Below are 14,825 nucleotides of genomic sequence, written 5' to 3'. Positions count from 1 at the left end.
ATGAAATAGTGGATCATATTGTATTGTATTGAACAGGTGGACTTATAATATTGTAATAATACTTGAGACATACGTCAACTTCAATACGGAACCAAAATGAGAATAGTTACTTGTAACACACTCCAGTGCCGTGAGAAAATTTCTGCATCCATTATATCATTTCTCAGCCATGATTCAACTCCTATTACAATATCTGGTAAATATATACCTATTAAATTACTTAATTCTATTCCTTTCTTTACAATACTTCTACAGTTCAACACTAACAATTTTATGTCATCCCTACTTGATTTCCAGTTCCCTGTTCCCTTATCACTGCTCCCTAGGCCACCCCGTTTCCCTGAATATACCTCCCTATTATCCTTCCAAACAAATTTCCTAACTTGTACGTACCACTGCGGTTTAAGTGAAGGCCATCTGAGCGCAGATCTCTATCTCCCACCCACCCATTAGGATCTAGAAATTTCACTCCCAGTTTCCCACATACCCACTCCATAGTCTCATTTAAATCCCCAATCACCCTCCAGTCAATATCCCTCCTACACAGTATTCCACTAATAACAATCTCCGCTTTGTTAAACTTCACCCGTACTGCATTTACCAGATCCCACACATCTCCAACTATGTTGGTACTTATATCAGCTTGCCTTACGTTGTTGGTACCAACGTGAAACACTACCACCTTTTCCTTCCCCTCCTCCCTCTCTTCTACTTTCCTCAACATCTGCCTCATCCTAATTCCTGGATAACATTCTATCCTGGTTCCCTTTCCTCCACGTGGAATCCCCCATGACCAGAGCCTCAACCCTACCCACCTCATTTGATCCCCCCCCTCTTGGTCAGCCCTATCTTTCCTGATAGCTGCAGAAGCTACTTCCTCCTCCATTTTCTCCTTCCCATGACCCTGTTCCACCTGTCTTTTCCTATCCTCTACTCTACATTTCCCTTTCCTCCTACTTCCTCACATCTCAGCAACAGTTCCCTGTCCCTCATCTTCCCTCTGTTGTTCTACCTGGAGTGACTCGTACCGATTTCGCACAGACACCTGTCCTGAATTCTGATCCTGAATAGAGCCCTTAGCCTGCAATCTCCTTCCCCTTAGAACATTAGACCACCTGTCTTCTACAACTCGCCCCCTTTCCTTCCCCTCCCTCTTGTACACCTACTGTAACCTGTACATTGTTTGAGGGAGTCCTATCTTCCTTCCTGTCTTCTGTGAGAATCCTAATTATCTCCCTCAAACTCTCCAACTCCTCCCTCATAGCCCTAAATGCCTCGCCACACCCACAGTTCGTACACTTGTGCTCCTTAGCCATTCTTTACGGAAAAAATGAAAAAAATAAAATAACTTATTTGCAAAAAATAAATGAACGGAGGGATATACTGTCTGGGATAGTATTGAAAGATCACACAACAATAAGGTAATTAATATACGACTACACTACAATACTACTTAGTCGTACTCTATTTTTTTACCCTACAACCCCTAACAGGATAAAAACTGCTGTCAATTACTGAATATCGAAAGTAATACACAAGAACTACACAATTCCAAACTGCAATTAAGCCTATCCTAATTACAACAACAGAATTTTAGTAAGAGTTTCTACGGATACCTCTACTACACCAGTACTACACAAATATTTTACAATAACAAAATAAGCACATTAAATTCTAATAGGATATTACTCGTATACTACTGTACAGTACACTACAGTAATTTTTAAACTACTTTCAGGCGTATCCTAATTACGATACCGGTACCGTATGTCACTACTAAGCACAAACAGAAACGAAATTTGCAAGAACTACTGTACTCAAAGATTACCAACAAAGCTAAATGCGTAGACAAATTATTATTAGTACTAAGCTCTAATACACACGTAAGATAATATATAGCAGGCAAGATATGGCACTATCTAAATGTACTGTATCTACACTACAATTTTCATCTGAAGTGTGGTTACTTGAACTTTTACCGCTGGTGGATTAGTATTATTTTCCTTACTACGCGGGACGGAGAATAAAAGTGTCCTTAAATGCTGAGAATAAGAGGTTGTCTACTATAATTTCTGTCAAAACCACGCCGGGGGCTTGAAGTGCAATATTATTGGGATATATCTATGACTTTGTCTGTGAAATCGCTTGGCATTCTCTCATAAGTTTACAGTGTAGATACGTTATTCAGACTTCATCTCAGACTTCATCAATGGTTTAAATTAAGACTATAAATTGTGTCATATCAGTGTTTATATCATTATTGGTTATGTGTGTGTTTATGTCTTCCAATTGGAACATGGCTGAAGATGACCCAATATATATGGGATCGAAGACAATATACAATATACAAACTAATAGTAGCAAATAGGTGGACCCTTCCTACCCTTTGATAGTGGCATTCTCTGACAGAGAGATGTTCGCCTTCGCAGACATAATCCCTTTCATGTCATGAATCTACGGATGCAACACCGGCTCACTTCCAGATCTGAACAGCTGATTCCTACTTTAATCGCTAGTTCGTGCGCTTTGAATTGTAGCATCTTGTGCAAGATACTAAAGCCATCATTTTGCAACTCTGTAACGTAATGAAGCAACTCATCCTCCAGATCAGGAAACTTACCAATTTTCAGCCCGCTGAATGCCTTAAGTGCTCGGTTGGTGGTTTCTAGCGTAGTTCTCGGTTTATGCCGGTAGCGAACATTAAACTCGGTCACATTGAATTCTCGACCAGCTGCTCTATTATCATGTTCTTCAGTATATTTTATAACTTTCAGTTTAAACCCAACTGTATAACTCCTATGTTTCTCCATAACTTGAAAATCGACTTACACAAGAAAAGTTAACTGAGAAACAAGAACGAAACGTGAAGACAGAATACTGGAACTTAACAGATGGACAGTACCAGATACCGCGATCACTTGACTGCCTGGACAGGGAAACTCTCCCAGTTCACGTGATCAGCTCTGCCGGACGGGTTGCGATAAGCATATTGACAAAGATGGGAGAGTGAGAGGGCTGGCTGAGTGTGACTGGCTAGGAATGCGGCCTTGGGGCGGGGGTTTGCAAATTAGGTATTTTTGTTATAACAGAGCTAGTCTCAACCGTTCTGCAGGTAGAAAGAAATGCAGCTTCTTCTTGCATTATCACGAACGAAGTATTGTAACAGTAATTGGTAGAGTTCTGATATTTAACCCTTACCCCTCTCTAACTATTGTCTCTACTACTCGCATTTTAAATGTGAATTTCTATCTTATATGACCGGTATTCATCTTTCACAATTTTGGAGATAGCATTTGCTCTTAAATGATGTATTTAGGCTATAAACGTTTACAGCAAGCTAAACTGGAGCAAATAAAAGCAATATGTGCAATTTAAGAAACATTATTTACATTTTTATTATTATTATTACTAGAGCCTAGATTTCCATGCAAATCTATGTTTTTAAATAAACAAGTTACACTTCTCAAACTTTGCAAATATTCGTTTTATGGTTTAACGATTCCAAATAACCTTTCTTTTTCCCTGCATGTTTACATGTTTTGGCCTTTTCACGAGAAAATTCAAGCATAAGGCATATTTTGAAGGTTTTGGATTTGATAGCGAATATTTGGACGTTTAATATTGCATAGTATGACCTTTCTCCCGACTTTGACGCATATACAATGTTAACTTGCATGATAGTACCTTTTATGGATGTTGGTTTGCAGAATTTGGGACCATTTTTCCATGATATACAGTATGTCTATTATTGAGAGACGGCGAGAATGTATTCCTGGCATCCTATGTGACAACCAAAGTTAGTACATACAGTAGAGGTTCTATAATAAAATTAACCAAGCACTTTCTTATCTGTTGATTGAGCAAATATTGATGTAAGCCAGAAGGCCCCACATCGATCTCTGTAATTCTTAGGAATAAGGTGTCCCAGTTATAAATTGCTATAAATTGAACCGTAAATTGTGCATTATTCATTGAGGGCTCATTTTTTCATCTATGTCAGAGGAACAAAACAAGATTTGTACCGCACTTCTGTGACGCCACGTTACTGAGATAGCAGCTTACAAACCATGGTTTTGCACTGAACCCACCTCCGTTGTTATCCTGGAATTCCTTACCCGGAACTCTCACTCGTCACACGCCTTTGTTATCGCAGCAGGCAATCGTTACCAGTTATTGAGGACATCCCAATGTGTCTGCTATCATCGCACAGAGAAGTAGATGCGGCAGCTAGATATAAGCTCAGCAAAGTGATCCGTTCAAATCCTGATTCTGAATTCGTCACGCTTACAAAAGATGTATTGTGGTGAGATTGCAAATGACGTACAATTTGACCACATTTTGGCCCAAATGTCTTCATTTAAGTAAGCACTTGTCACTTCTTGTAGCGTAGAAAGGTCATTTTCTGTGCTTAAGAATGTGCTGACAGAATGGATGAGCTTAAATCAAGACAATTTGGAGAAATTAGTTGATCAGTGTCTCCAAAGGAACTGAATTTTGATAGTGCATATTATTCAGTTTACTGTGCATGTTTTGCAATTTGATAATGCATGAATGCATGCATATTTTGAGATGGGATAGTGCATGGAAATCCAGGCTCTAATGGTTTAAAGTTGAAACTGGTCTGCAACAGGAAAGTGTACTATCCCGCATACTATTCATCACAGTTATGGATGAAATTCATAAGAACATTAAAAAGAGATTGGGAAGACAGGCAACAAAAGCCATGTTGTTTGCAGATAATATAGTGATATGGGGTGAGGATGAAACAGAAGTAAAAAAACAAGTAGATGTATGGAATCAAGAGATAGGAAAATTTGGGATGAAAGTAAGCACAGAGAAAAGTAAAACAATAGTGATGACAAGGGGAAGGAAGGAAGAGGGAAGATAAAACTGAATGGTAAAATTCTGGAAGTGGTTAAAATTTCAAGTACTTGGGAAGTGTGATCACAGAAGATGGAAAGATAACCAAATGCTATTAGATAGATTGTTTAGGGTGCAAGGAAGGAGTAGAAGTGAAAAATCACTGGGGTTTTGTATTATTACCTGACATACATTATTGAATAGTACACTGTATATGACTAAGAGAGCATACGGCGACCATGTTTGTTTACTATCGTTTGAGCCTTCGCAGGCGGGAGTGGACTGGACACAGCTGACGTCTACACTGCCATCTAAATAACAGATTTTTGACTGACTGTCAAATAGTATCTGGATTTTACAAAGTTGCACACTGAACCAAAAGATGGCAGTACAGTATAGCATCGTATTTTGTCGGCTGAGAGTCGGCAGATGAGCGGTGGGTGATAGAATGTCTTGTCAGGCAAGCCCGACACGCGACCGAAAAGGGAATACCGTAATGTCGGGCCTACCCGACAGATGGGGTGGTAAAATTTAATGTAGGCACATCTACAGAATACCCAAACCTTGTTTTGTGTACGTACCATGTCTTTATGACGTCAGAAATTAATGCGATTTATGTGCGGGAATTTTTTTCCTGCAATTTCAAATGTTAAAAATCTAGTGCGAGATATACATGGTGGCGAGTTATATGCAAGCAAATACAGTACACTGGTTGGAAATTGTGGCATGAGGAGCATTTTGAATCTTGAAACATGCTGGAGAAAAAATTCTTAGAAAAATGAGATGGAAATTTTAGAGATGAACAATAGTCTAGCACCTGAATCTAGTTGACTTAAAATTCTTCAGCACCATATGTTGGACCCTCTGCTGCCTTTTTCCTGGCCTCACTAGCAGATTTTGATAGTTTTAGTTTCCTTCAGGCTGTTTTGAACCCTTGTTGTCCAGACACTCCACTGTGATCAAGTCTATGCTAGTCCCTCATTACACTAATTTTCTGTCCTGAGCTGCAAACTTAACACCCCTAACACTAGCTTTTAGTTTCTCTCTTCCTTTACAACCCATGTTGAATTCAGCAACTGCTTATGTTACAGCAATCTCTAGTTTTTTCTTTGACATTAACACTTCCTTTGGGCACTTAGTCCAAATTATGCTGTGTAATGATTGGTTGGCATTCTATTTTACCTACTGTACAGTGCTCCAAAACCTCATTTGAAGCAAGTCTTTCATACACAGGTATTAATTTACATACCTCCTGTGCAGATAGTATAGTCTTCATGTTGCTAGTCATGTTTTGGTGAATCTATGAAAAGCAAAACTAAAGATATTTATGAGAATAGTGACAATGTGAGGCAACACTAAGGGCTTTAAATGGCTGATATTTAAATAAAACAAAGCGCAAAAAGGAAGTACAATGGATGAACATAGTAAAAAACTTAAAAATCCAAAATTGGAGATTTTGCATTATTTTCACCAAATTTTACCGATATTATTATAAGTTAATATTATATACTATTATTATTATTATTATGCACGTCTGGATTTGCCATAGACACAGAAGACATCCTGAGATATTTAAAAAAGAATAACCTCACACCTGAAGAGGCTGAGGAAGTTAGACAAGAATGTTCCAAAGTTCTCAAGACCGCTAATCCACCTAAGTCCAACTTAAAACAAGGTGAAATCCGGGCGCTAAAAGATCTAAGGGACAATTCTGATGTAATCGTTCTCCCCGCTGACAAGGGTAACGCGACGGTGGTGATGGATAAAGATGAATATGACAACAAGATCTCGTCCTTGTTAGCTGATCCTATATACAGGATTAACAGTCGTGATCCCACAACTCGCTACTCAAATATGACCGTCAAATTGGTCAAGCAATCTTCTATTCCAGAAGATACAGCAAAGAGTCTCCTTCCAGGGGATGCTATTCCTCCGAGACTGTATGGCCTTCCCAAAATACATAAGGAGGGTGTTCCTCTTAGGCCTATTGTCAGTACGATTGGTTCCCCGACATATGCCCTTTCGAAATATCTAGGTAGTCTTCTTCAACCACACCTGGGTAACACCCCTTCATATATTAAGGATTCCACACACTTCATTGAGAAGTTAAAAACTATATCACTTCAGCCAGGCGATATCTTGGTGAGTCTCGACGTGGTGTCTCTGTTTACGAGAGTACCTGTTGATGGTGTTATGTCTCTCATTAATGATATTTTTACTGAAGAGATCGCAAGGCTTTTCTATCACTGCATGACCTCCTCCTACTTTCTATGGAATGGGAAATATTATGAACAGACAGATGGTGTGGCCATGGGAAGTCCTCTCTCTCCTGTTGTAGCCAATTTCTTCATGGAAAACTTCGAAGAGAAAGCTTTGTCGTCGGCACCTTGCAAACTGAAGATCTGGTGGCGATTTATGGATGATACGTTCGTCGTATGGACGGAAGGTGAAGACAATCTTGGTCACTTTCTGGATCACCTTAATCGCCAGCACCCTTCCATTTGTTTCACCTTGGAAATGGAATCTGACGGCAAGATACCTTTTTTGAATGTTCTCGTCACCAAGAAAGAGGATGGATCTCTAGGACACAGCGTGTATCGTAAGCCCACACACACCAATAGATATCTCCACGCAGATTCTCACCATCACCCTGCCCAGAAACATGGTATCCTTACAACTCTGACTACCAGGGCCAGGAGGATTTGTGAAGCGTCAGATCTACAAGAGGAAATTAACACCTTGAGAACCACCTTTGAGAGCAACGGTTACAGCAGAGCTTTGATCTCAAGGGTTCTGAAATCGGCACATAATCGGACGTCTGTTAAGAAAAAAGATGTAAAAGGAACTGCTTACCTACCTTACATACATAACACGACGGATCGTATTGCTAAAATCTTACGTAGGTACCATGTACGAACTGTTTTTGGAACATCAGTTAAGATTAGGCAACTCCTGCGACCAACTAAGGATAGTTTGCCTAAATTACAACAACCTGGTATCTACAGAGTTCCCTGTACTTGTGGCAAGGTTTATATTGGGCAGACTTCGAGAACGGTGTGTACTCGCATCAAAGAACATACCAGATGTATCAGACTCAACCAACCTGATAAATCAGCTGTTGCTGACCATGCCCTAACACCTGGTCATGATGTCTTGTTCCAAGAAGTGGATGTTCTTGCCCGTATAAAGCAATATCGCCCAAGAATTATCAGGGAGGCGGTTGAAATACGTAAACATCCAGATAATTTCAACCGCGATACAGGTTACAACCTCAGTGAATCATGGCTACCTATAATCAGAACCATTAGAGAGTAATGCTTTGCTGCCACTATTCATTGTCTCTAGCATTGGGCTAAAATGCGTCCCCTTTACATCTTTGGGCACCATTTGTAGCTTCCTTGTTGCTTTCTCCTAGCAACCATCAATACGTCGTTTCTCTTCTCTTTTGTCTCCTGATGAAGAAAGGCAAGGTTCCTTTTGAAACGTTGAGTGTGTTTATAATTATTTACACGGCATAAGCCCAAAAATAGAACTCATGAATATTATACATAGTTAAATAAATAAATTCATAATTTTGAAGACCCTGTACAATGCTTGCGGAATCATCCTGGGACTTGATGAACAGTGAGTTACAAGCTCTTTCAAAAGAAGTCCATTCAAATTTGCTGAAATCAGAACACTTTTCAAGATTGTATTACAAGCTAATAAAGAATCGCCTGACAGTGTATTTACCATTGGATAGCCTTGTTGCGGCGAAGGGCTCTTTGATCCTAGTCTGATGGGGCTGTTACCGGTGTTATGTTTTGGAAAATACTCGTTGATTTTCTTGTTATCTGTCCGAGCACCCTTAGCCCCAACAGGACCTCCAACTGGGGGAACAGTACCACCTCCCGTATCTTCAACTTTGCGCTTCCTTTTCCGTTGTTCCGAGGGAGTTCGGGGTAGTTTCTCAGGAGTATTAGGGTCCACCTCTTTATCACTATGAGAGGAACCTGAAAAAAGGAAATAGAAACAAATTAATCAACAAATCAATGAATGATTTAAAAAATCATGCAACTATCAACATATAACACTGTAGGTGGTCTGCTAATATAACCTTGATACATATACTGTAGTCCACTAGTAAATGGGATAATGCATGTCCTTCAATAGATACTATCAACATCGTCTATTGTTAGAATCAATTCCATCATCCACAATCAGTTAATGAAGATGCAAGTTGAGAAAAGAAACACTTTATACTTAACATAATAAAATAAACTTTGACGAAGTTCTACTCCTCCACTGAAGCATATACCAGTTTCATGGGAGTCAAGTCCACTATTTCAGAAAATATGGCATTTTAAAATCTCACAGTATGTGGAGTTCACTCAGGTACAATAAGGAAGCAAATAACACTAAACAGTTGCTTCAATGGCTTCAGTAAAATTATGCATAAGAATAAACAAGTAACTGGAACAAAGTTAAGCAAGAAACTACAATAAATCCAAGAGAAATGTAACAGAGCCAACAGGATGTCCCATCAATGAAATTAAAAAAACCTAGCAATGCAACTCCAGAACATCCAGTTCCTTGGCTGAATCACCAGTGTAGAGGCCCTTGGTTCAGAGGGCCCTGGGTTTGAGGAATTTTAGTTGTGCCTGGTTAATTCCTCTAGAGCGGGGACTGGGTGTTAGTAATCGTCTGAACACTCATCTTCTTGTACACACATCACACTACCATAGAAACACATACCAGTGAATATATCCCCCCCATGTATGGCTGATTCCGGAAGGGCATACAGCTGTAAAACTAGGGATAATCCGGATTAATGCCGACCACAGACAATGAAAAGAAAAAAAAGCCAGGAAGAAGAAAAACTGCAAGGAAAAACACGTGGCCTACAACTCCAAAGAAACTACACACAGAAACGATGTTCACAGCTTGCGAGCCACACCGTAACACTCATTCTTTCGGTTCGAAAAGTTTGAGCCTGAAACCAAAATACTTTTCGGTTCTGTGCTTTCTCCCCCGTCAAAATCGAATGTTAATGGGTTTTTTCTTAATGGCTTTATGTTGCACCAATACATATAGGTCATATGGTGACGATGGGATAGGAAAGGCCTATCGTCGCCATAAGACCTATCTGTGTCGATGCGACATAAAGCAACTAGCAAAAAAGGAAAGGCCTAAGAGCTGGAAGGAAGCGGCCGTGGCCTTAATTAAGGTACAGCCCCCGCATTTACCTAGTGTGAAAATGGGAAACCACGGAAAACCATCTTCAGGGCTGCCGACAGTGGGATTCGAACCCACTATCTCCCGGATGCAAGCCGACAGCCGCGTGCCCCTAACTGCACGGTCCAATGTTAATAATGTACGAGACATGTTGATCTGTTTGGTTTGTGCTTTCCAGCCTCGATACCTCTGGCGTCAGTTTTTGTGTGTTCCGTGCTGGAATAACGTTTAAGTGAGAAGCGTCAGAGTGAAGTTATAATAGCTAATTTGCCTAGTGAATCTGTACTTTTGTGCTGGATTGAAGATGACGTATTTAGTGATGTTAACAACGAAGATTTTGCTTCTGACTGCCTAAGTGATGCTCCTACTGAACACTCCATGCATCAAACTGATACGGAACAATCCAACGATTCACATAGTGATGTTGATAGAGAACTAACTGGCACCCAAAGTCCTCAGCCTATACCCTCCACATCTACAACACAATCATCTGGGTCTTATACACCTGAAAAACCTACAGTGTAGCCCTCAAGACAATGGAAAAACTTGAAATGGCAGCCATAATGCAGCCTTCTGGACTTTTATACACTGAAATGAAATGGAAATGGCGTATGGCTTTTAGTGTCGGGAGTGTCGGAGGACATGTTCGGCTCGCCAAGTGCAGGTATTTGATTTGACTCCCGTGGGCAACCTGAGCGTCCAGCCCCCATGCCAGCGAAATTAACCAATGATGGTTAAAATTCCTGACCCTGCCGGGAATCGAACACGGGACCCCTGTGACCACAGGGCAACACGCTAAACATTTATCCATGGAGCTGGACTTCAATACATTAGAAAGGATAAATATACCAAATGGTACATTCACAAACAAACAAGAAAGGAAAAACTCTAAGGCAAAATATAATTAGTAAATTACTAGGTAACAAAGGTAATGAAAAAAATTGTAAAACTGTTGTAGATTGTTGGAAAGCTTTTTCTCATGAAACAATCAATGATATTGTTTCATTTACTAATATCCAGCTTTCTAAAATGGCCAGTTCTTATAAAAATGGTGAAAAGGACTGTCCACAAACCAATGTTGAACTATTAGCCTTTTTTGGTGTTTGATATACGTTGGGTGTACAACCATCTAAACACATCAGAAATGTGGGAAACTAATGGTACAGCTCCCAAGATTTTCAGAGGAGTCATGAGCAAAAGATTTCACCAGTCGTACTGATGATGAACATACTCGAAATGCTCATACGATAATTGACAACCTGGCCCCTGTTGGCCGCTATTAGACAAATTTTGATAGTTTTGTCAGCAGTCGTATTTCAAGCTATACGCCTGGGGAATACATGACGATTGATGAAATGCTTGAAGGTTTCTGATGAGGATGTAAATTCCATCAGTATATAAGTAATACACCAGACAAATATGGAATTAAAATCTATGCCTTGGTTGATGCCATGACCTTTATTTTACTGCATATATGGAAATTTATTCTGGTAAACAACCAGCTAGAAGACCTTATGCTGCAGAGAATTCTGCAACCACTGTTGTGAAGAGACTAATTCAACCAACTGACAACTCAGAAGTAACATCACTATGGACAACTACTATACATCTGTTCCACTTGCCAATGACCTTTTTACTCACCACAGAATGACAACAGTTGGCATAATAAGATAAAACAAACCTCACTTGCCACCAGACTTTCTGAATGTCAAGAACAGACCCATTGGAAACAGCATGTTTGGATTCAGCAAAGAAGTTTCATATGTACCAAAGAAAAATGTTCTTACGCTGTCCACTTTACATTATGATGACACCATTCACCCTGCGACCGGAGTTGTCAACAAGCGAAAGGAGGAGTTGTTGATGTTGACAGGAAGAAATATGATTACAGCATGAAAAGGCTAAAATACAGATGGCCTGTCTTCTGTGGTCTTTTGGATCTGGCTACTGTCAATGATCAGATTATTTCTCTACTACAGGAGATTTGATTCCACGAAGAAAATACATCACCAATCTTGGCCTGGAAATCGTAAAGCCACATCTGTTTGAGGCATGCTTCAGTTGATGGCCCGTCAATTGGTCTCAGAAATTTCACCAAAAATATCCTTGGTCAAGAACTTCCCGTCAGAAATGCGACACCAGCAGCCCCAGGTAATTATTGCTAAAAGTTGCCATCTCTTAATTTTTATAAAAATCTAATGATGATGATGATATGATGCTTGTTGTTCAAAGTGGCCTAACATCTAGGTCATCAGCCCCTAATGATACCAAATGAGACTAAATGTAATGAAAATTTAGAAGTTCAAAATCATCCACTAACCAGAATAAAAAACGTGATGAAGAATGAATGAATGGATATGAATTTAAAACAATCAGTGGATCTGACCCGCAATGCCCCACCTTTGTAGAAACTATCATAAACAATAGTATTTCTGACCAAAGGACTGCTTCTAAAGCAGAATCTTGAATCGAGGATGCTTGTTGTATAAAGGGGTCCAAAATCCAGGTCAACGGCCCCTCATAATGGCACATATCGCCATGGTATTTCTCATGTTGCAGTACTAAATGAAAGTAGCGTAGACTCACGGTGTGCCACACATTATGGTAAGTCGCATAGGTAACATAGACCTAGTGTTTCACACATAACAACGCCACTCATAGGCAACGTAAACCCATTGTGTTCCTCATCTGAGTGTACTAATCACGGCCGCCAGTAATCCTGAGGTGTTCCTCACATAGTGGGTACTAGGCAATGCAGACCCACGGTGTTGCTCATATAGTGGTACTATCACAGGCAACGCCCAGACCTGTGGTGTTTCACACAGTGGTACTAATCACGGGTACTGGAAAACCCATACTGATTCACCCTCTGTTGCTACTAATCACAAACCTATTATGTACCTAACATGGTACTACTCGCAAGTAAAGGCGACTCATGGTGTTCCCTGAGTGATGGTACTAATCACAAGTCGTTTCATGGTTCTAATACAGTCATCGCTCAGTCGCCCCTTTTAGTCGCTTCCTACGACAGGCAGGAGATACCGCGGGTGTATTCTTCGTCTGCATCCCCCACTCACAGGTTTTTTTTATAAAAATCTAATTGAACACTTTGTAAAACTCGTTTATAATCATTACCAAAAAAATAGGATATTTGTATTTTTTTTCAGATGTTATTAAAAGAAATAAATTTCATTATGATAGGTCTGTATTGAACTGTGATTACAATAGTATTTAAATAATATATTATTCAGGTCTACCTTTTCAATACAAATTGTTAGAGGCATGATTTTTTCGCATTAATTTATGTTCGATTTCGCGAAAAGAAAACAATTTTTCGCGTTATTTCGCAAAATAGGGCTGACCTCATCACTTCAATTTTGCTTTAATCACTTTGTACAATTATTCATAAAATGTTTAATTCATGAGATTTGTGAATTATTTATGTGAAAGATAAATAAATAAATAAATAAATAAATAAATAAATAAATAAATAAATAAATAAATAAATAAATAAATAAAGAGAAACAAAATTGATAATCATTCATTATGCCTTATGTAATCTTGATTAGAACTATAATATAGGCCTAATCAAGATTAATAACAAACTGCCCTAACACTATATATGGCGGCAGCTGTCACTCTACTGTATAATGCCATACCACTAAGGGATTTTACAATTATAATTAATACGAAGAGATACTTCTGTCGAATTGAGAAGTCGTTATTCTGTCATCTGTTTCTCTTCATACACGAGATATTGGCATACAATTTCAAGATCGTTATTCTCAATGAATTTCGCTGCATTTTTGCACTTATCGCAAAATAAGTGCATTTCGCTTTAAACTGGCACTGTCGCTTTAATTCGCAGTAATTCGCGAAAAAAAGTCACTGATTTCGTAACCAGAATCATATGATTCTTTAAGATATCTCAAAATCGCTTCAAAATATTTTTTGTCGCGCTTATCATTAAAGCGAAGCCTCTACAAATTGTACAATGCTTTAAATTACATATATTCTTTCAGGGACTAGTTTCGATCTAACAGTAGGTCATCATCAGCCTACAGCAAATCAAACAGAAATGCATCGAAGAAATTAAACAATGTAAAGACACAAAGGTCTTTAAAATGTACATACCACGTAAGATATTAAGATAAGAATTCGAGAGATGCGCTGCACTACGTTAAAAAATAGCTCTATGATAGTGATTCATAAAAAATCCAGCTCACTGTACAACATTAAAAAAGTTGTTTAAGAAAGAGATCCTTAAATTGCTGGTCAAGGATATCAATATAGGCTGGTTTTTAAAGATACTGCTTTCCATTCAAAGATCAACTGAGCCGAAGTCACGCTGTCTTCTCAAGATGTTCATAAATTCAGTACACATGGATGCAAAGAGATTTTCTAACATCATGCTTCGCAGCAACGCCCTTTTTTCATCGCATTATAGTATGTTTTCTGCTTCCTTCAGTATGGTTACTGATGATGATCCCGGTGATATGTACAAAATAGATTTGCAGTGCAGCCAAAAAATAGATTTGCAGTGCAGCCGTGTGCTAAAAGAGAAATTTCATGATGTTGGATTCTATTTCTATTTCAAATACTTGTTTAGGGCCCGTTTTCCACACATTTACTCTTATATTCTGAAAAAAATTAATTAATTAAAAAATTAATGTTCCTTCTTGAAAGTACCTATGAATGTGAGCAACTATTTTCAGGAATGAAGACTAAAATTTAATGTAAAACAAGAATTC

At 39.0% G+C, this 14,825-nt stretch overlaps 1 protein-coding gene across 10 annotated transcripts in view; it reads right to left on the bottom strand.

Moving 5' to 3' along the window:
* The window catches only part of Tlk (Tousled-like kinase), an 883,856-nt gene that overhangs the window by 313,783 nt on the left and 555,248 nt on the right, over window positions 1-14,825 (bottom strand). For all 10 annotated transcript variants that reach the window (XM_067146736.2, XM_067146743.2, XM_067146741.2 and 7 more), the window contains one exon: window positions 8,593-8,852. In XM_067146736.2, coding sequence (XP_067002837.1) covers window positions 8,593-8,852 — 260 coding nt within the window. The remainder of the gene's footprint in view (window positions 1-8,592; window positions 8,853-14,825) is intronic.

The sequence above is a fragment of the Anabrus simplex genome, chromosome 5 (genome assembly GCF_040414725.1).
Source record: "Anabrus simplex isolate iqAnaSimp1 chromosome 5, ASM4041472v1, whole genome shotgun sequence".
NCBI classification, from domain to species: domain Eukaryota; kingdom Metazoa; phylum Arthropoda; class Insecta; order Orthoptera; family Tettigoniidae; genus Anabrus; species Anabrus simplex.
The sequence above is the reverse complement of the archived record's forward strand: the minus strand, read 5'-3'. Positions and strand labels throughout refer to the sequence as shown.